This window comes from Hemitrygon akajei, chromosome 1 (assembly GCF_048418815.1).
Source record: "Hemitrygon akajei chromosome 1, sHemAka1.3, whole genome shotgun sequence".
NCBI classification, from domain to species: Eukaryota; Metazoa; Chordata; class Chondrichthyes; order Myliobatiformes; family Dasyatidae; genus Hemitrygon; species Hemitrygon akajei.
In genome coordinates this window covers 210121573-210144126 of record NC_133124.1, presented here as the reverse complement: position 1 = coordinate 210144126, position 22554 = coordinate 210121573, and the positions used below count along the sequence as shown (strand labels likewise).

At 41.0% G+C, this 22554-nt stretch overlaps 1 protein-coding gene across 1 annotated transcript in view; it reads right to left on the bottom strand.

Moving 5' to 3' along the window:
- Nucleotides 1-22043, bottom strand: part of LOC140734985 (protein transport protein Sec24C-like) — a 74722-nt gene extending 52679 nt beyond the window's left edge. Inside the window, exons 1-6 of the mRNA XM_073059774.1 lie at nucleotides 21746-22043; nucleotides 18959-19139; nucleotides 12460-12717; nucleotides 8630-8724; nucleotides 1868-1933; nucleotides 130-241 (exon numbers count right to left, since the gene is read on the bottom strand). Of these exons, the coding sequence (XP_072915875.1) occupies nucleotides 130-241; nucleotides 1868-1933; nucleotides 8630-8724; nucleotides 12460-12717; nucleotides 18959-19103 (676 nt within the window). The 5' untranslated portion in view covers nucleotides 19104-19139; nucleotides 21746-22043. The remainder of the gene's footprint in view (nucleotides 1-129; nucleotides 242-1867; nucleotides 1934-8629; nucleotides 8725-12459; nucleotides 12718-18958; nucleotides 19140-21745) is intronic.
- Between the last annotated feature and the right edge of the window lie 511 nt (nucleotides 22044-22554).

The following is a 22554-nucleotide window of genomic DNA, read 5'->3' as shown; positions in this document are numbered from 1 at the left end:
GGCATAACAAATTAGTTTAGTTGGCCATTTGATTACTAATTTGTTTGGTTCAGCACAACTTTGTGATCTGAAGGGCTTGTTCCAGGGCTGAGTTCCCAGTTCCACTCTGCAGTGAAGGTCACGACTTACCTTGGTCCTCCACTCGGAAGTGTGTTGTGCTCAGTGGAGGTACTTGCCCTCTTGTGTCGGTGTAAAATACTTGGGATTCCCATAACTCTTTATCATTCTCCACCACCTGAACCTATAAAACAATAAACATGTTCAGAGCAGCACTCACAAAGTGCTGGAGGAACCCAGCAGGTCAGGCAGCGTCTATGGTGATGACTAAATGGTCGACGTTTCAGGTTGAGACCCTTCATCAGGAGAGGAAAGGAAGGGGCAAGAAGCCAGAATAAGAAGGTTGAGGAGATGGAGGAAGCAGTACAAGCTGGCAATTGGTAGGTGAGACCAGGAGAGGGTGAAGGTGGGTGGGGTAGGGGAGGGGGGAATGAGTGAGAAGCTGGAAGGTGACAGGTGGAAGAGGCAAAGGGCTGAAGCAGAAAGAATCTGATAGGAGAGGGCAGTGGACCATGGAAGAAATGGAGGGGGAGGTGATGGGTAGGTGAAGAGAAGAAGGGAGCCAGAAAGAGGGATGGAAAAAAGATAGAAGGGGAAGGGGAGGGGGAAACTGATATTTGGTTCTTGTGCAGTAAAATTGGGCTTCCACCCTGTTTAGTACATGCAGAGAGAGCACTGCATGTAATGGAATAGCCCATCAAGGAAATCCACCCCCCCCCCCCCTTGGTGGAATTTCGTTAGTCTCTTTCTGAATTCTATCTTTCTCCCATAGTGAAAATAAACAAGTACAGATCAGCATGTGTCCAACCTCAAACCTACTCTCAGAAGGAGTACTGATTCATACAGTTACACAGCAGGGAAACAAACCTTTCGATTAGATTCAGATTCTTTCATCACATGTACAACATACATAGTGAAATGTGTCATTTGTGTTATCAACCAACACACACAAGCATGTGCTGGGGGCAGCCCGCAAATGTCGCCACACCCACAATGCTCAGCAGAACAACACAGTACCCACAATGCTCAGCAGAACAACACAGTACCCACAATGCTCAGCAGAACACCACAAATGGCAATAGAACAAAATAACAGCAGCAAAACAATGTCCTTTCCCACTCTCCTACCCACCTTCCTTCTCACACACTCAAACTGGCCTATGTCCCGTGGCCCGGACTCTCAGACATCAGTCCTCCAAACTCCAAATATCAGGCTTCTGACCTCCAAACAAGTAAACCCAGAAATTATTTTGTAAATTTAGATACATAATCCTGAGAAGGGATCCATAGGCTTCACCGGACTGCCAAAGGGGTCCATGGCAACTAAAAGGTTAAGAACCCATGGTTTAGAAGGATTTGGTTCAATCAGAGGTAAATTGGGCTTGTATACAGTAGATGGGCAGCATGGACAGGTTGGGTTGAAGGACCTGTTTCTGTGCCATATGACTCTACAAATGACACCGTAATCTGCATGGGGCTGGTAGTCACTGGACCAGTTGTCACAAACATTTACCAGGTTGGCATTAGGATTCATCTTCAATGCCACTTTCATACTGGAGGAAGCCAAACAGCAAACTTTCTGGTACCTTCTGAATCACAAGGCACCAATGACATCTACAGCTGCTTCTAAATACTTCTGCCCAAAGTCATTTCTCACCCAGTAGTACAGGGCCAGTACCCGTCTGTCTTTATACTAGCTATAAGAGTAACAACTGAAGCAAGAGTTGGTTTTACATACTTCTGACAGTGAAGCATTTATGACAGCAATAACACTTCCATTCTATTTTCACAGCTGACGATGGCCTACTTACTGGGTTGGGGATTAGATCCAGATTCATCTCATTTCCTGGCTCCTCGGGTGATCCAGGCTTACAACCCTTTGCAAGTAAACAGACAACATTCAGTTACAATCATTGCACTGTAAGGATCCGTGACGACGAGCATAAGATTTAATAGCACTGAGCTGATGACAAGTCGAAACTTTGCCCTTTTCTGAGGATTTTCCTATCCAAACTTATCATCAGAAAATTCTGAAATCACCTTGTTCATACATATACTGTATGGTTCATGTTTTGGGAAAACTTATTTATCATTGCTTATGTATTCTTTCATGTGTAATGGGAATTTGTATGTTTGTAATCCCTTTATTAATATATCAATTGTATTTTGTTCATAATATTATTAATACTAATAAAAAGATTGAAAAAGAAAGAAAGAAAATTCTGAAATCAACTTTTTCATCTTCTTGCGTGATTAAATTCTCCAGTCAGTTGCAGCAAACTTGTTGCCTTTAAAATTAGAACACTACTTTGACAACTTTGAAAACTTTGACAAACTTCTACAGATGTGTGGTGGAGAGTACACTGACTGGTTGCTTCATGGCCGGGTCTGAAAACACCAATGCCCTTGGACAGAAAACCCCACAAGAAGTATAAACGTTTGTAGTTGATAAGGCCCAGCCCTCCCCACCACTGTGCACATCTGCACAGAACGCTGTCACAGGAAAGCAGCATCCATCATCAGGGACCCCCACCACCCAGGACATGCTCTCTCCCCACCACTGCCATCCGGAAGAAGGTAGTCTCTGGGCCCACATCACCAGGTTCAGGAACAGTTATTACCCTCAACCATCAGGCTCCAGAGGGGATAACTTCACACCCAATTATTGAACTGATTCCACAACCTATGGACTCACTTTCAAGGACTCTTGATCTCATGCTCTTTATATTTATTGCTTATTTTTTTTCTGCTGTATTTTTGTATTTCTGTATTTTTGTGTTTCTGTTGTCTTTTGCACATTGGTTGTATGTTCATCCTGTTGTGTGCAGTCTTTCATTGATTCTATTATGTTTCTTGGATTTAATGAGTAAGCCCACAGGAAAATGAATCTAGTGACATACAGTACATATACTTTGATATTAAATTTACCATGAGCTTTGAAATTAGTCACATCTTCATATTGGTTTTATTGAAATCTGCCTGATATGTAATGAAGGGCAGAAACAGCTGCATTTCCAGCAATGTAGGAAGCTGTGGTTATCCAAAATGAGTTGAGAGTTAAGGGGCAACACGAGTGAATCTGCAGATGCCGGAAATAAATAAATAACCACAAAATGCTGGCAGAACTCAGCAGGCCAGACAGCACCTATGGAAGGAGGTAGTGACGACGTTTCGGGCTGAAACCCTTCATCAGGAGTCCAAAATGAGTTGAGAGTTAAGGGGCAAAAGTTTAGGGGTAACACGAGTGGGAACTTCTTTACTCAGAGAGTGGTAGCTGTGTGGAACGAGCTTCCAGTAGAAGTGGTAGAGGCAGGTTTGATTTTGTCATTTAAAAAAAACATTGGATAGGTATATGGACAGGAAAGGAATGGAGGGTTATGGGCTGAGTGCAGGTTGGTGGGACTAGGTGAGAGTAAGCGTTCGGCATGGACTAGAAGGGCCGAGATGGCCTGTTTCCAGGCTGAAATTGTTATATGGTTATAAAATGATCACGAGATGATTTTCCACTCGCTGTGCCAACTGCCACATTAATAGATGCTTAAGTTGATCCAGATGCTGATACATTGAGAAGGGTGGATACATCTGTCACTTGACCACTCCTGCCTCACCCCTTGCTCTCCCCTCTACATCCTCAGTCCTGATGCAGAGTCTGATCCCCTTGGGCTCCAGAGATACTGTTCTGGCTGACCCACTAAGTTCCTACAGCAGTTTCCCACTCTGTGACTTTAACAGTTATCCTTGCTCAGTCTTGCCCAAGTTAGAAGACAGTTGTTCAAGTGTTCACTCAGCAATGGATGCAGGGTCTTGACTATATTTTTTTGCATGGTTGTATTTTACTGATATCCTATATGTGCTGCCAGGAGAGGGACAGTGGAGCCAGTGTGCTCCAGCGGGTGTGGTGTGGTGTGACATTCAGGCTGGAGTCGGTGCTACTGCCCTCACCACCACTCTTCAATCAGCAGGCAATCTCTGTTGTTGTCGTCCGCAGATTTTGGCGGCGTTGGATGGCCTGAGTTTGGACTCTTTTACTGAGTGGCTATCTTATATGCATTTATCTTAAGTTTCTCATGTGTACTTTGTGCTGTGTGTGACTGTTGGTATTGTGGTTTGCACTTTGGCCTCAGAGTAACGCTGTTTCATTTGGCTGTATTCATGGGTATTTACGTATGGCTGAATGACAATTAAACTTGAATTGAATTGAACTGAAATTGAAGTAACCTTTCAGATTTCTGAGCATATAATCAGGGGTTGCAATTTAGTCCCTGGTGTTAATTTTTACATTCATATTCCTTAACAAAGAGATAGGGAACTGCCCTCATATCATCTTGGACAAGGCATATGGTTCAATTAGCATTTTCATAAATAAAGGATAAGCTGAGCGAGCTAGAGATTCTCTCTTTAGAGTGAAGGAGGCCAGGAGGTGAGTTGATAGAGCTGTACATAGATTGAGTGCATAGCCAGAGAATTTTCCCAGGACAGAAACAGATAGTATGACGGGGAAACACAAGGAAATCTGCAGATGCTGGAAATTCAAGCAACAACACACACAAAATACTGGTAGAACACAGCAGGCCAGGCAGCATCTATAGGGAGAAGCGCTGTCGACGTTTTGGGCCAAGACCCTTCGTCAGGACTAACCAAAAGGAAAGATAGTAAGAGAACGGGGCATAGTTTAGCCTGTAAATAAGGTTGAAAGAGTGCAGAGAAAAGTTACAATGACATTGTCAGGTCTGGAGGACCTGACTGAATAAGTTAGGACTTTATTCCTTGGAACGTAGAAGATTGAGAGGAGATTTAATAGAAGGAAACAAAATTATGAGGGGTAGATAGTGTAAATGCAAGCAGGCTTTTTCCATTCAGGTCGTGGTGGGACTACAACTAGAAGTCATGGGTTAAGGGTGAAAGGTGAAAAATTTGAAGTGAACATGAGGGGAAATTTCTTCACTCGGACGGTTGTGAGAGTGTGGAATGAGCTGCCAGCGCAAATGGTGCATACAAACTCGATTTCAACATTTAAGCAAAGTTTGGATAGGTGCATGAATGTCAGGGGATGGAGGGCTATGGTTCCGGTGCAGGTTGATGGGAATAAGCAATTTAAATGACTTGACCTAGACTAGATGGGCTGAAGGGCATGTTATTGTGCTGTTCTTTTCTATGACTCTATGATTGGAGTAAAGTATAGGAGAATGTTAGAGGTTAAGTATTTTTAAAAAAAATTTTTACACAGAGAGTGCTGGTTGAGTGGAACACGCTGCCAGGGACCATGGTAAAGGCAGATACATTAGGGACATTAAAGAAACCCTTCAATAGGCACACGGTTGATAGGAAAATGGAGTATGATGTGGGAGGGAAGGATTAGATTGATCTTAGAGTAGGTTAAAAGGTCAGCACAACATTGTGGGCCAAAGAGCCTATACTGTGCTGTAAGTTTCTCAGTTCTCTGTTCAAATACCCACTTTTTTCAATATCTACAGATTAGAGATTTTTTAAGATCTAAACTATATACATTTTCTACTAGCCCAAATAAGAACATAATAGATGTAATTTTTCATTTGAAACCTTTTGAAAATGGCTCAATATCTCATATTTATGGTCTGTTGTCGGGATTGAGAGTGGCTCCTTTAGATAAAATTTAAAAAGATTGGGAAAAGGATTTACAGACATCATTATCTGATGAGACCTGGAGGATTATTTTCAAAATGGTTAATTCTTCATCATTATGTGCTTGTCATTCCCTCCTACAATTTATAGTAGTACATAGGGCTCATATGTCTAAAGACAAGTTCTCTCGTTGTATTGTCCTTACTGTGACAGATGTAATAATGGAGAGGCTTCATTAATTCATATGTTTTGGTCATGTTCGAACCTTGAAAAATATTGGAAAGATGCATTCCAAACTTTTTCTGTACTTTTTAAAGTTAGTTTTAAGCCCAATCCCCTGACTGCCTTATTTGAGTTACAATTTTGGAGCCTTCTCATTCGCCGGTACTGGCTTTTATTTCTCTTATGGCTAGGAGGGCGAACTTGCTTAAACGGAAGGAGGTTGCCCCCTCCCCCCCAAACATGCTCAATGGTTATGTGATGTTATGTCATGTTTAAATCTAGAGAAGATTCGTTGTTCGATTTCTGATTCTAACCAAGATTTTCAAATGTTATGGGGACCCTTTCTGAACTATTTTAAAAATCTTTGAATTGTTATTAAAATATAGATCTGGGCCATAATTATAAAACACTATATGGTAAAAATACTCTTTTTTTCTCTTGTTTTTTTTTAACCAACCAGCTTTGTCTTGGTAGGGGGTGTAGATTTTTTATAATATAATTAACCACACTATTGTATTTCATCAATCAATTTATTTTATTTGATTGATCATCAATATGGGATACTATGATTGTATCAGTGTGATTTATATATAATGCATTTTGTGCTGTCTTATTTTGATGTATAAGTATTTCCTTATTAATTCTGTATTTGTGTAAATGAAACTTAATAAAAATATTGGAAAAGAAAGTTCTCTGTTCTAAAAATGATGTGGTTGATTTCACATTGTTTTTGGGTGCAAAAGTTCAGATGCTGCACTTTGTAGCACAATGCTGCCAAGTCAAAATAATTTCACTTGCTGTGAAAATGCTTGGGAAATATCAGAGTCAGAATCAGGTTTAATAAGAAAAAAAGTAGCGAGGTAGTGTTCACGGGTTCAATGTCCATTCAGAAATCTGATGGAAGAGGGGAGAAGCTGTTCCTGAATCATTGAGTGTGCACCTTCCGTCTCCTGAAACTCGTTCCTGATGGTAGCAATGAGAAGAGGGCATGTCCTGGGTGATGGGGTCCTTAATAATGGATACCACCTTTCTGAGGAATCACTCCATGAAAATGTCCTGAATACTATGGAGGCTGGTGCCCATGATGGAGCTCACTGAGCTTACAACTCTCTGCAGCTTCTTTCAATCCTGTGCAGTAGCCCAAACCACACCTCCCCCCCCCCCATACCGGATGGTGATGTAGACTGTTAGAATTCTCTCCTTGGTACATCTGTAGAAATTTATGACTTTGGTGACAAACCAAATCTTCTCATACTCCTAATGAAATACAGCCACCGTCTTGCTTTCTTTGTAGCTGCATCAATATGCTCTAAATCTTAAGTCCATATATCCTTCCTTCCTACACTTCTTACTACCTTAGTAAAGCAGTGATGCACCATCAATAACTCTCTGAGACGTGAGGCAAGATATAGGCTTTTATTGACTGGAAGAAAGAACAAGCAGCAATTGACCACCATACTACATCCTGGAGACTGAGGGCCAGGCTCAGGCCCCAATCGCCTTTATACCGGGGTCTGTGGGAGGAGCCACAGGAGCAGTCAGCAGGGGGGCATGTCCAGACAGGTATATGTAGTTCACCACAAGCAGGCAATGCAATTAAAGCTCCCACTTACCCCAGACATTCCTGTTTATCACCCTCCCACTGGGCACAAGATACGAAAGCCTGAAAACACGTACCACCAGGCTCAAGGATAGCTTGGTTCCCACTGTTATCAGACTACTGAGGTCTCTTGACCTCACACTATCTCATTATGACCCTGCACTTTATTATCTGCTTGCACTGCACCTTCTCTGTAACTTTTTAATTCTGCATTCTGTTATTGTTTTCCCTCATATTAACTTAATGCACTGTAGTAATAAAATGCACTAATGCACTATGTAAAACAGACTTTCCTCATTCTGTGCTCATGTGTAATAATAAACAAGTTTAGTAATTCGGCAGGACTAACTGTGGATACTGTGGAAATATATCTGTAACTCTGAAATCTTTATGAATTTGTAACCTTTTTGTAAAATGTAATGTAACAAAATGGAACCTATGAAATCCCAGAGTGCTTTGCTGGTTTGAATGGAAGGCAGTGTGTGTGTGTGTGTGTGTGTGTGTGTGTGTGTGTGTGTGTGTGTGTGTGTGTGTGTGTGTGTGTGTGTGTGTGTGTGTGTGTGTGTGTGTGTGTGTGTGTGTGTGTGTTATGATTAGAAGATGTGTGTATGCATGTGTGTGTGTGTGTTTTAAATGACAGGATATGTGTTCTATGGTGGGGGGGATGTTTTATACAGGATAGGAGCTTCTAAAGAACTAATGTCAGAACCAGATAAGATACAGATAATGGAGGAATATTAAGGAATGAAGCAACCCAATTACTGTTCTCTGTAAAAAGTATAAAAGTGCTTTGTTTTGAACACAAGATCAAAGCTATTTTCCAGACAAAATAGCATTTCCTCCAGAACCAATGTGCAGAACATATTACCAACAGTTAATACACAGCAAAAGGCACATGTAGCACTTACAAGATAGCAAGTGAACGAACAGTCACATACCAAAAAAATTATAGCCCAAGTCCCTGGGTGACATGTCCTGTAAACTTATGGAGCATGGGTGTTGTTGGCAAGAACAAGCAGCTCTCAGCAGTCCATGGATGAACACACACACACCAATCCAGCTTGTCATCGCACCAGTTGAACACCATCTGGACGTGATTGATAACGTAGAAGCAACATGGTCAGAGCGAGCGGCTAAGCTGTGTACTTACTGGTAAAACTACAGCTGCAGGGTGTGAATGAACATCTTCCTGTCCTCCTCCAGGAAGGAAAGGGCTGTACAGTTTGTGAGTTGGTGGCTGAGAACCTGAGAAAGGGAAAATCATAATGGGATAACAGTGCAGTGCATACACAAACTGTATCATCCTACTCTGCAAATCAAAACTCCCACAGAATACCCTTTTGGACAATCAGATACCTGGGTTTAGTGTTGTTACAAGGTGTTAGAGTCAAACAGTAAGGACACAAAGTCTATAGTAACCATCAAATACCCATTTACCCTTATTCTACATTCTCCACGTTTCCATCAAATGATCCTAGGTTCTACCAGTCACCATACAATGCCTGGTCCCAGAGGACTAGAAGATTGCAAATGACACTTCAATCTTTAAGAAGGGAGGAAAGCAAAAGAAAGGAAATTTTAGGCCAGTTAGCTTAACCTTAATGGTTGAGAAAGTGTTGGAGTCTATTATTTTTTTAAATATTTTTATAAATTTTTTATGCATTTCTACAATTACTATGACAAAAACCCAACAACAAAATAAAGATTAATACAGTGCAAGATAAACATGGTTCAAAATAATAATGAAAAAGCACCCAAAATAAAGTCATGTAAAGTTAGTATTCTCCCCCCTCCCGCAGAAAAAAAACTCCAGACCAACCACTGCAAGATGTAGGAAATATAAATCGGAGCATTCAAACCCCCAAAACTGTAAATGAAAATAAGAACAAAAGATAATAATGCCAACTACCAAAGAAAGAAAAAAAAAGCTGAAAGTAAGGGACTGAAAAAAAGACTGTAATCTAAAGAGGAGTTATGAAAATATTTAAGAAAAGGTCCCCACACGTTATGAAACTTTATGTCCGAATTGAGAAGTGAGTAGTGAATTTTTTCAAGATCTAAACAGGACATAATATCATTAAGCCATTGAGCATGAGTGGGTGGGGCAACATCTCTCCACCTGAGGAGAATTAAATGTCCAGCCAAAAGAGAAGCAAAAGATAATGTTTGATGTTTAGTCGGACTCAGATGTATATCCGCCTCACCCAAGGTACCAAAAAGAGCAATCAGAGGGTTAGGTTCTAAGTGGCAATTAAGAATATGGGATAAGGTTAGGAAAACTTCCCTCCAAAGTTTCTCTAGACTAGGACAGGCACAGTACATATGAATAAGAGAAGCCTCACCGCTTTTACACTTATCACAAACAGGACTAATGTTAGAGTAAAATCGGGACAATCTAGATTTGGATATATGAGCCCTATGTACAATCTTAAACTGTAAAAGACAGTGGTGAGCACAAAGAGAGGTTGGATTAACTGACTTGAGAATTGAGTCCCAAACCGCATCAGATAAAGAAACATTTAAGTCATGCTCCCAAGCCGTTCTAATTTTATCAAAGGGGGCACACCATAGGGGCACTAATTTATCACGAATAAAAGATATTAAGCCTTTACCCAGTGGATTAATAGAAAGAAACAGGTCCACAACGTTTTTCTCAGGCATCGCAGCAAAATTGGGTAATAAAGGATTAATGAAATGTCTAATTTGAAGGTATCTAAACAAATGGGCATTAGTAGATTGAACTTAGCAGAAAGTTGTTGAAAAGTTGTGAAACGATTATCGATGAAAAGATCTTCAAAATGCCTAATGCCCTTTCTATACCAATCATGAAATGTTGAATCGTGCATAGAAGGTAAAAAAAAAGATGATTATGCAAGATAGGACTAGAAAGGGAGAAAGCATGAAGACCATTAAATTTTCTAAACTGGGCCCATATTCTCAAAGTATGTCTAACAAGAGGATTAACAATTAGTCCAGGCAAGCGACTAGGGAGTGCAGATCCAAGAATGCAGAAATAGAGAGATCTTTAGTGGCGTTCAACTCCATTGCCACCCATTTAGGACAATCAGACTGGCTATGAAAAAAGGACCAGAAAGTAAGACAGCGAATATTAGCTGCCCAGTAATATAGACAGAAGTTAGATAAAGCCATGCCACCATCTTTTTTAGATTTTTGGAGGTATTAAGTCTAGAACGCTTACCATTCCATAGATAGGACAAAATAATATAGTCTAAGGAATCGAAAAAGGTTTTAGAAATAAAAATTGGAATAGATTGAAATAAGTATAAAAATTTAGGAAGGATATACATTTTAATAACATTAACACGACCTACCAGAGACATAGATAAGGGTGAACTTTGTGACAAACTCTGTTTTGTAGAGTTCAAAAGAGTCTATTATTAAGGACGAGGTTTCAGGGTACTTGGAGACTAATGATAAAACAAGCCAAAGTCTGCATGGTTTCTGTAAAGGGAAATCTTACCTGACAAATCCATCAGAGTTCTTCGAGGAAGTAACAAGCAGGGTGGACTAACTACACTCAGTGGCCACTTTATTAGGTACACTTGCTCATTACTGCAAATACTTAATCAGCCATTCATGTGGCAGCAACTCAATGCATAAAAGCATGCAGACATGGTCAAGAGGTTCAGTTGTTGGTCAGATCAAACATCAGAATGGGGAAGAAATGTGATCTAAGTGACTTCAACTGTGGATTGACTGTTGTTGCCACCAGATGGGGTGGTTTGAGTATCTCAGAAACTGTTGATCTCCTGGGATTTTCACACACAACGGTCTCTAAAATTTACAGAGAATGGTGCAAACAAAAAAAGCATCCAGTGGATGAAAATGCCTTGTTAATGAGAGAAATAAGAAGGGAATAGTCAGACTGGTTCAAGCTGACAGGAAGGTGATGGTAACTCAAATAACCACACGTTACAGCAGCGGTGTGCAGAAGAGCATCTCTGAATGCCCAACAAGTCAAACCTTGAAGTGGATGGGCTACAGCAGCAGAAGACCATGGACATACACCCAATGGCCACTTTATTAGATACAGGAGGTACTAATTAAAGTGGCCACTGAGTGTTGTTTAGCATCCTGAACAACTTAGGAATGTGAGAGGAAAGCAAAGCACACAGAGGAACCCGTCATGCACAATGGGAAAACGTGCAAACACCACACATCGGACATCAATAATCATGAAATCTTGCATTTTGAACCGAGAAAGGATTGAGAAAATACTTTACAAACACTGAGAGTATGGAAATAGATAAGGCTCATGTTGATAATTGTAAAAATTAATGAAAGCTTATATACAGAGAGGTAGTTCCTTAATGTTGTTATAGCCGGGGGTGGTAATAGGGACAAGCTCCCTCAACCTATTAAATGCTCCCAGTGGTGTGTGCTTCAAATAGCCTCTGACAACCCAAGTCCAGCTCCCGGGCCTTCACGTGTGGCTTGGCTACAGAGCCTGGCAGACCATTTCTACTGACAGGAGAAGGGGCTGGGGGGGGGGGGGGGGGACTACTGATGTCTTAAAACCTGATGGGACTAGTCAGCAGTATTTGTCAGCTCATCTAGGAGAAGATACACTTTGTCCAGTGAAATCAATGCCAAACTTGAACAGAAATGACTAATTTGTTGTATGCTTAGACCCAGAAAGGACTGAGCCAAGACACTCTATTCTTACTGTACACAGATTCCTAAAAACATTGAGGAAAATACTAATAGTAAAGTTGCAATCCGGGTTAGAGACAACAGAATTTGTAACTTATCCTACTGAACTATTATTTTTGTACATGCAGTCGACTTAAAGGGACTTGGTGTCCACATAATGCCTGCAAGTCTTCATAAACATTCATCTAAATGGCCAAATTTAAAGTTGCCTCCAACCCTTGATTTTGTTCTGTGAGTTCCTCAAAGACTAAGTTTTTGGTCTTGCTAATATTCACTGCCCAGATTTTAAGATGACCAAATACTCACTATCTGGCTGTGATTTGTGGCTCTGATTAATTGGCTGAAAACCGTAGTTTAGATCCAGTCCTTGGTGAGTGATCGTAGGTGGTCTTGAATACGAAGTGGGTGTTGCATTGTTTGATAGGCAGACGGAGTTTGGAAGGGTGGTGGGATAGCAAAGAGCAGAGGTAGTCATTGCCCACTTGTGATCAAGACCAGTAGAATTGACATCGAAGCTCGAAGGCGCGTGAATTGACCAGCTCAGTTCATTTGGCGGCTGATGCTCTGAAAAATAAAACCAACACTATTTCAAAGATGGTGTGGAGCATCCCCTCCTCCCACTGTAAAGTTGAAATCAAATGAATTTTTATCATGGTGATAACTCTACAAGACTACCAACTTCTGAAATGGAAGAGCACAGGCTGTGAAATATAGTGGTTTGCCTTCTACTATGGGATAATAACCGAAGCAACAACTGTACTTCCAAGCTCCTGAGGTTTTCCCTAGTCCAGATGATCAGTAATACATCTCTCCATCTTTCCAATGATGATGGATGTCTGATTACGTACACACATCCCAGTAAATGCTGAAGGTTTCTTGTTTTTCTTAATTGCAATCATGATGAATTTTCTTTAGCTTAAAGTTGAAGCTGCACAAATCATTGAATTTGTTGGTAATTAACCCTTTAATAATTAGCTCGAACCTCTCTATCCACCTCACAGCTCAATGGCATGAAGAATACATCCCATAGTAATAACGGCATGGTTATTGGTGTTTGATGCACAGCGATACAGTCGATGCACACAAAAAGTGATGGACACAGACCAGACCAACACTGGAAAAATCCCTCCCCACCACTGAGCACATCTACAGGAAGCAATGCCACAAGAAAGCAGCATCCATCATCAAGGACGCCCACCATCCAGGCCATTTTCTCTTTTCAAGGCTGCTATTGGGAAGGGAGGTACAGGAGCCACAGGTCCCACACCACCAGGTTTGGGAACAGTTTTTACCCTTCAACCATCAGGCTCCTGAACCAGCATGGATAAATTCACTCACCTCAGCACTGAACTGATTCCACAACCTTCTTTCAAGGACTTTACCACTCAGGTTCTCCATATTATTTATCTATTTATTTGTATTTGCACAGTTTGTCTTTTTTTGCACACTGATTGTTTATTAGACTTTGTGTATATTTTTCCATTGATTCTATTGTATTTCTTGGTCTTACTGTGAATGCCCCAAGAAAGTGAATCTCTGGGTTGTATGGCAGCATATACATACTTTGATAATAAATTTACTTCGAGCTTTGAGATCAGGTAAGCAACAGACATGCAACTGAACTCTGGTGTTTCAAGTTACTCTGTAGATCACCCTGCACTTTCAGTACACTTGTGAAAATTTTCTGCCTTCTAGTTCATTGATTACATATTCAGTGGATTCCAGTTAATTGGGACACATCAGGACCAGTACATTTTGGCTCAATTAAGCAGCTGGCCCAATCAGCCAAAAGCTTCATGGAAATCATTAAAAAGGTATTAAAAAGACAAACTATCATTTGACTGAGTAACAAATTATGTATTTAAATTAAATACAGAACAAACAAAAACACTACAATACTATAAAACTATATTAGTTTTTAATAGTTATCGAAAGAGGAATTTACTCAGTGTATGCTGCTGTGTTCTTTTGATTAACTGTAAATGAACAAAATCCGCAGACACCTAGTGCAGACTGCTTCATACAATCCTTCCGATGATTGCATCCTCCAAATCTTCATTTTCATTGTAACATTCAAGATGATTGTCAACACCTTCAAATTCTTCATAGTTCCTAACTTGTTGAAGTAATTAAAATATTTCATTTTCACTCCCGGCCGTCTTTGGCATTTTGCACCAAAACTGCAGTGAGCAAAACAGTTCTGAATTGGCTAACTGCTTATTTCTCAGCAGCTGTCAGCAACAAAAAGCAGTATTAATCCACATCCTCAACAACGAGCCATATGAACATTTTTCAAACACAAATCTACAAAGGAGAATCCATCCAATGCTAGATTTCATCGGATGTCCCACCACAATAAAAATCTGGCTCATGTTAAAAATGCCTCCACCAACTTCATGTGACCTCTGTTAAATATCCACTGTGAACACAGATATTTTCTTTCACTTTCATGTGGGCTTTGAGACTCTGCTAAAACTGATACATAGAACTGGGGAGTGGGGGGGAGTGAAGCAGATTATTAATGAAGAGGTGCAGAGCAGCAGAGGCCACAGGCTCAGATTATTATCACTGACTTACATGACACATTTGTTGTCTTCCAGCACCAGTAAAATACAAAGACATAAAATCATAACTTACAAAAAAAAATTGTGCAAATAAAAGGAATAACGAGGTAGTGTTCATACTTTCATTCAGAAATCTGAAGGCAGAGAGGAAGAGGTTCTTGTTAAGTTATTGAATGTGGGTCTTCAAGATCCTGTACGTCAAAACCAATGGCAGTAACAAGAGGGGGGTGTGTCTCAGGCAGTGAGCGTCCTTAGACTGGTGAACAGTATGCAGTACCGGGTGATGTTTCAAATAATACTACAAAGGATAATATTTGTCTTTGTTAGACGCTGAGAAATGCAGTACACTGTTTTTGATTCATTTTCATGCAATTATCATTTCTCAGTTTCCTAATACAATAGTCAGCATTATGCCAAACACTCAACTGGCAGTCAAGTTAGCTATAGCAAAATGGAGACTTGACCCGAAACTGTACATTTCTCTCCACAGATGCTGCCTGGCCCACTAAGCTCCTCCAGAAATGTCCTTCTTGCTCCTAGAACACCTTGCCGAGCCAGATTATGAGAGGACCTTCACCAGAAGCACTGCAGCAATTCAAGACAGCTCACCACCAGTTCCTCAAGAGCAACTAGGAATCGTCAGATTCTGCTGACCTCGCTGATGGCATGCAGGTCTCTCAAATGAATGATTATAAAATCCATCCCTGCTTTTCAAGCGAGCTTTTTAAATTATATTATTTATTTTAATAAATATTAAATTACATCGAAATAATATTCTTCTTGTAATTTTCAACTGTTCAAGATTTTTTAAATAATTATTTCCCCCTTTAGATAAATAATTTGCTTTTCTTTTCATTTAGCCTTCTGTTGTAATCAACGATGCCAGGATAGATAGATACACACACTTCACTAGGTACACCTGTACACCCGCTCATTAATGCAAATATCCAATCAGCCAATCATCTGGCAGCAACTCAATGCATGAAAGCATGCAGACATGATCAACGGGTTCAGTTGTCATTCAGACCAAACATCAGAATGGGGGGGAAATTGTAAGGTATGACACTGAGGTCGTCACTGATCGTGGCTGAAAGATCATAGTTGGGAGCTTAACATCCAAGGATACACCTTGTACTGAAAGGACAGGCAGATAGGCAGAAGGGGTGGGGTGGCTGGGTTGGTTAAAAACAAATGAAATCAAATCCTTAGAAAGAGATGACATAGGATCATAAGTTTGTAGAATCCTTGTGGGTACAGTTAAGAAACTGCAAGGGTAAAAAGACCCTGATGGGAGTTATACACAGGCACCCAAACAGAAGCCAGGATGTATTACAACAGGAGATAGAAAATGCGTGCCAAAAGGGTAATGTTACCAAAGTCATGGAGTATTTCAATATGCAGGTAGATTGGGAGACTCGGGCTCGTGCTGGATCCCAAGAGAGAGAATTTGTAGAATGCCTATGAGATGGCTTTTTAAGAGCAGAATGTGGTTGACCCCACTAGGGGAACGAAATTCTGCAATTCTACACTTAGCATCAAAGAATGTATAAATTATACAACTTGAGATTTGTTTGTTTACAGGCAGCCACAAAGCAAGAAACCCGAAAGAAACCAATTAAAAAAAATAAAGATCAACACCCAATGCATAGAGAATGGTAAAAAAAAAGACACAAATCATGCAAACAATAGATATAAGCAGCAACAGTTCAAACCAAAATGAGTCCTTAGATCAGAACCCCAGAGTAGGCCCAAAGCCTGGGTATCAGTCCATCATATTAGCAGACATGGCGCATAATAGCCAGGACAGTCCTCCTAGCCTCAGCGCCATGGAGAGAGCAGTGAACATTGTGAGAGAACGAGCGAAATCAGCTCTTGCCTCCAATCCCAACACCTTGTCTTTCCAGTATGTCTGGGCCAGTGTTTAAATTGTCCAAACAGCACATCATACCTCGCACTAGACCCGGTCATACCGCCAGTGACTCCCTCTGGGCCCAGAACCCACCACCTAGTGACTCACTCCACGACTAGATTTTCCCGCTCTCAGTTTCTCCAAATTGGCTTAGCACCCAGAAATTCAACCTCGCACCTGAGCCAGTTGTATGGCCCTCTACCCCAACTTCTCCTCTCTGAAAGGCTCACTCCATCTGCATCGATTCTGTTATGTTTCAGCACAGATCTCTTGAATTCACTTCACCTTCACTCACCTCTACATTGTTTGCAGTGATAGGTTACTACAATTTACAACTACAAGTCGCACGTAGTACAACTTACTACAATTTATTAGTAATGTTTTTAGTCATTGTTTATGGTTGTGTTTAATAAGCCAGATTTGTTTAGGGAGCTTAAGAGAAAAAAAAACTCTTAGGCAGTGATCATAATATGATAGAATTAACCCTGCGGTTTCAAAGGGAGAAGATAAAGTCAGATGTATCTGTATTACAGTGGAGTAAAGTGAATTACAGGGGCATAAGAGTGGAGTTGGCCAAAGTTGATTGGAAGGGGCTACTAGCAGGGATAATGGCAGAATAGCAATGTCTGGATTTTCTCAGAGCAATTTGGAAGGCACAGGACAGATACATCTCAAAGATGAAGTATTCTAAAAAGAGGTTGGGGCAACCCCTGGTTGACAAGGGAAGTCAAAGACAACATAAAAGCAAAGGAGAAGGCACATAGTCTAGTAAAAATTAGTGGGAAGTTAGAGGATTTGTAAGCTTTTAAAAACCAACAGAAGGCAACTAAAATAAAAGGAATATGAAGGTAAACTTGCCAATAACATCTAGAGGATACCAAAATATTTTCAGATATGTAAAGAGTAACCGAGAGTCAAAAGTAAATATTGGATCACTGGAAAATGATGCTGGAAAGGTAGTATTGGGGGAGAAAGAAATTGTGGGCAAACTTAATAAATATTTTACATCAGTCTTCACTGTGGGAAACAGTATGCCTGAAATTTAAGAGTGTCAGGGACAGAAGTGATTGTAGTTGCTGTTACTGAGGTGGTGGTGTTTGGGGAGCTGAAAGATCTGAAGGTAGATGAGTCACCTGGACCAGATGGACTACAGCCTGGGTTCTGAAATAGGTAGTTCAAGAGATTGTGGAGGCATTGGTAATGATCTTTCAAGTATCACTGGATTCTGGGATGATTCTGGAGGACTAGAAAATTGCAAATGTCTCTCCACACTTTAAGAAAGGAGGAAGGCAGAAGAAAGGAAAGTATAGGCCAGCTAGTCTGATTTCAGTGGTTGGAAAGATTTTGGAATCCATTATTAATGATGAGGTTTTGGGAGGTGCATGATAAATGCCAGAGTCAGCATATAGGGGAAATCTTGCCTGACATATCTGTTAGAATTCTTTGAGGAAATAACAGGCAGTATAGACAAGGGAGAGCCAGTGAATGTTGTTTATTTGGATTTTCAGAAGGCCTTTGACAAGGTGTTGCACATGAGGCTGTTTAACAAGATAAGAGCACATGCTATTACAGGAAAGGTACAAGCACGGATAGAGTATTGGCTGACTGGTAGGAGGCAAAGATAGGGATAAAGGGGGTCTTTTCTGGTTGGCTGTTGGTAACTAGTGTTGCTCCAAAGGGGTCAATACTGGAAGCAATTTTTTTCACATTACATGGAGCAGATGTTTCCTATAGTTGGCGAGTCTAAGACCAGAGGGCCTAACTTCAGAATAGAAGGACATCCCTTTAGAACAGATGAGGAGGAATTTCTTTAGCCAGAATTCGTTGCTGTGGACAGCTGTGGTGGCCAAGTTATTGAGTATATTTAAAGTGGAGATTGATAGGTTTGTTTTCTTATGCCTCAAATGGATATATGTATCCTTCCCTGCTTGGCTCCATCTGCCCTTCAATCCCACATCTCTTTCCACCTATCACTTGCCAGTTCCTGCCTTTCCCCTCCTCCTCATCCCTTTATAACAGCCATCTCACTCAGTCTTGACGCAGGACCTCAACCCAAAATGCTGACAATCCTTTTCCTTCCAAGGGTGCTACGTGACCTGCTGAGTTCAAGCAGCTGTTTATAAATATTTACAAACGTTTGTATGTATGTAACATATCTCCCCACAAAAATATGTATTTTTGAATTCCACAGGATGTCTTGTATAAGGATTGATGAGGTAAATTCCAGTAATGATAAGGTACTGTTTAACAGGGTTTTGCACAATTCTGTGAAATGCTTTAAACATTTTGCAAGGTTTTAACAAATAATAGCAAAAGGAAGAAGCACTCCTACCATATTGCTGACGGTACGGCTCTGATGAATATGGCCGACTGGGATGTATCTCCACACCATCCATTTGTTGCTTCAGTTGATCTGAGATTACTTTAATCTCCTGGTATATTGAGATTTCCTGAGAGTGAGTGCTGGTCACCAACATACTTCCAGTGCACCCTGTGGCTCCTGCTCACGGGATCTGTAAAAGGCAAGATTTTCCCCTGAATGACTAGAACATAGAACATTACAACACAGTTCAGGCTATTCAGCCCACAATATTTTGCCGACCTTTTAACCTACATCAATCCAAACCTTCCCTCCCACATAGCCTTCCATTTTTCTATCACCCATGTGCTTAACCCTTAGTCTCTTAAATATCCTTAATGTATCTGGCCCTACCACAAATAACCCTGGCATCCATAAGGCCATAAGATATAGGAGCAGAGTTAGGCCATTTGGCCCATCAATTCCTCCCTACCATTTCATCATGGCTAATCCATTCCCCTCTCAGCCCCAATCATCTGCCTTTTCCCCACATCCTTTCATACCCCAACCAATCAAGAATCTATCAACCTCTGCCTTAAATATACTTAAAGACTTTGCCTCCACAGATTCACCACTCTCTGGCTAAAGTAATTCCCCCTCATCTTCATTCTAAAGGGACGTTCCTCTATTCTGAGGCTGTGTCCTAGACTCACTCACCATAGGAAACATCCTCTCTGCATGTACTCTCTCAAGGCCTTTCCTCCAATCACTTAAAATTATGCCCCCTCATATTAGCCATTTCTGCCCTGGGAAAAGTCTCTGGCTGTCCATTCAATCTATGCCTTTTATCATCTTGTACATCTCTGTCAAGTCACCTTTCATCCTTCTTCACTCCAAAGAGAAAAGCCATAATGCACTTAAGACATCTCCATAAAACAAACTCTCTAATCCAGTCAGAGGTAAACCTCCTCTGCAACCTCTCTAAAGAGTCCTCATCTTTAATTATCTACTCAATAATTGCCTAAACAGCTACCTGTGTTCCAACAAATACCAGTGGCACACCTTGATCAGAGGTTCTACCATCTCTGGGACCTTACAAACTCACACCACCATTCCCATGCTTACCAACAAATGCCCAGTGGAGTGCAAACTCACATGTCCAAACCTTAGTCTCACCAGCCACACATCCTCCCTCCTATTACTTCCCTGAAGGAGCCTCCGCTGGACTGATGGAAATAAATTGTAATGCCACCTCCCTATCCCATAATTTCTGCCATTTCCCAACCCCAGCCAACCTAACACAAGTTTTGGCTTCATACTTTTCCATATTGACTATAATATCTACCTCATTCTTAGTAAGTTACTGTTTTGCTATAACATAAGGCCATAAGATATAGGAGCAGAAGAAGACCATTTGGCCCATTGAATCTGCTGTGCCATTTTGTGATGGCTGATCCATTTTCCCACTCAGCCCCAATCTTCTGCTTTCTCCTATATCCCTTCATGCCCTAACTAATCAAGAATCAACCTCTGTCTTACAACTGTTTGTAAATATAACCAATGACTTGACCTCCACAGATGCCTTTGGCAACAAATTCCACAGATTGACCACTCTCTGGCTAAAAAAATCCCTTATCTCTGTTCTAAAAGGGCATCCCTTTATTCTGAGGCTTTGTCCTCTGATCTTAGACTTCCCCATCATAGGAGACATCCTCTGCACATCTTCTCTACGAGGCATTTCAACATTTGATAAGTCTCAATGAGGGTCACCCCTCATTCTCCTGAATTCCAATGAGTAGAGGCCCAGAGCCATCAAACGCTCTTCATATGACAAGCCTTTCAGTGCCAAAATAATTTCTGTGAACCTCCTTTGAACCTTCTCCAATTTCAGCACATATTTTCTTAAATAGTACTCCAAGTGAGGCCTCAACAGTGCTTTACAAAGCTTTAACATTACATCCAGTGCTTTCAATACCCCATAAACCCACATGTGCAGGTACCCAACTGCTCTGGTTCAGACACATATAGGAAATTTGTTGTTTTGCAGCACCAGTACAGTGTGGGAAATAAAAAAATACTAAAAGTTACACATGTAAATATATAGTGCCAAAGATGCACACAACCCAAAGACCTGAAATTATCCCTAGTGTGTTTATGAGTGATAGAACCTGGTGGGGTAGTTGATAGGAATGTGGATAGAATAATGAATGGGATTAGTGTAGGGTTGGTTGATGGTCAGCATTGGCTCAATGGGCAGAAGGGCCTGTTTCCCTATTGTATTCCCTCCATGATCATGATGTGGGTGGCCTCTGTAATGTGGAGGATGGGGAATGAGGTGGTCTTAGTGATTCAGAAGCTAGAATGTTGGGTTGGAGCATACAAGATCAAGGAGGACTTTGTGCACTAATATTGAAGTCTCTGCTGAGGGTCTGTATAGCAACCGTGTTGCAGTTCCACTGATAAATTAGACCTGTTCGTTCAAATAGTATGCCCACAGGAACAAACAATGCAGAGAGTTGGAGACTTAACGGAAATTTGGAGCAACACACTGGCCGGACTCAGTCAGTCAGGGAGGGGAAAGGGCAGTCGACGTTCCGGGATGGAGGGTCTCAACCCGAAATGATGACTGTCCATTTAGCTCCGCTGATTCCTTCCAGTGTAACACACAGAAAATGTTGGAAGAACTTAGCAGATCAGGCAGCATCCATGAAAAGAAATTTAAGAGTCGACGTTTCGAGCCGCGATTCTTCATCGGGCCTGGCGTCTGTTTGATTCCCTCCAGTAATTTGCGTGTTTCTATATGTTTGTACACGGGCTTACCTCAGGAAATGAGCGGGTCCGAGTGTCCGTCACTTGCCGCAGCAGCACGCAGTTATTTAACGCTACATGCAGAACTCCGCCGCTCAGTATTAACGCTAACATTTAACCCGGGATTTCAAGGCTCATCGTCTGCCATTCAACAGCCTTTGAAACAAGAGTACAATAGTACATTACTGTGCTTTTCACCCCAGTATCATCCGTTTCTGAATTATTTCCCCTTTAAAAAATACAGATAAAAACATCACTGTAATAACTACTACTCATTTGATGCCCCAGGAAATAAAGACATCACTGGAGCTGCGCGCAGAGAAGCCCGGTGGCGTCAGAGACCAGGAGGGGCTAGTTTATTAAAATAGATTAAATCTCGTCCTGACGCCTTGCAGTTGAAAACTTACTCTCCTCGTTGTAGACTATGGGTTTAATGACAGTCGTAGGGGTAAAATGATGTTATATTGCCTAAAATGCAAATACAAAATCGCTGTATTTATTTCAGTAAATAATGCATTAGGATCAATTGAGAATCGGGTGACCTGTCGTTTCCAATGTCCTCTCCCGTTCCTTGTCACAGCCGAGTCTCTTGTAACTGATTGGTGGAGATTAACTACAATTAATCGACTCATTGTTGCTCTGTCCTGTTCGTTAAGTTTAAAAAAAAAGTGTATTATTCCAAACACGAGAAAATCTGACAATGCTGGCGTTTCTAAGCAAAAAATACAAAATGCTGGAGGAGCTCCGATTAAAGGTCTTGCCCAAACGTAGACTGTTTACTCGTTTCCATAGATGCTGCCAGGCCTGCAGCATTTTGTGAG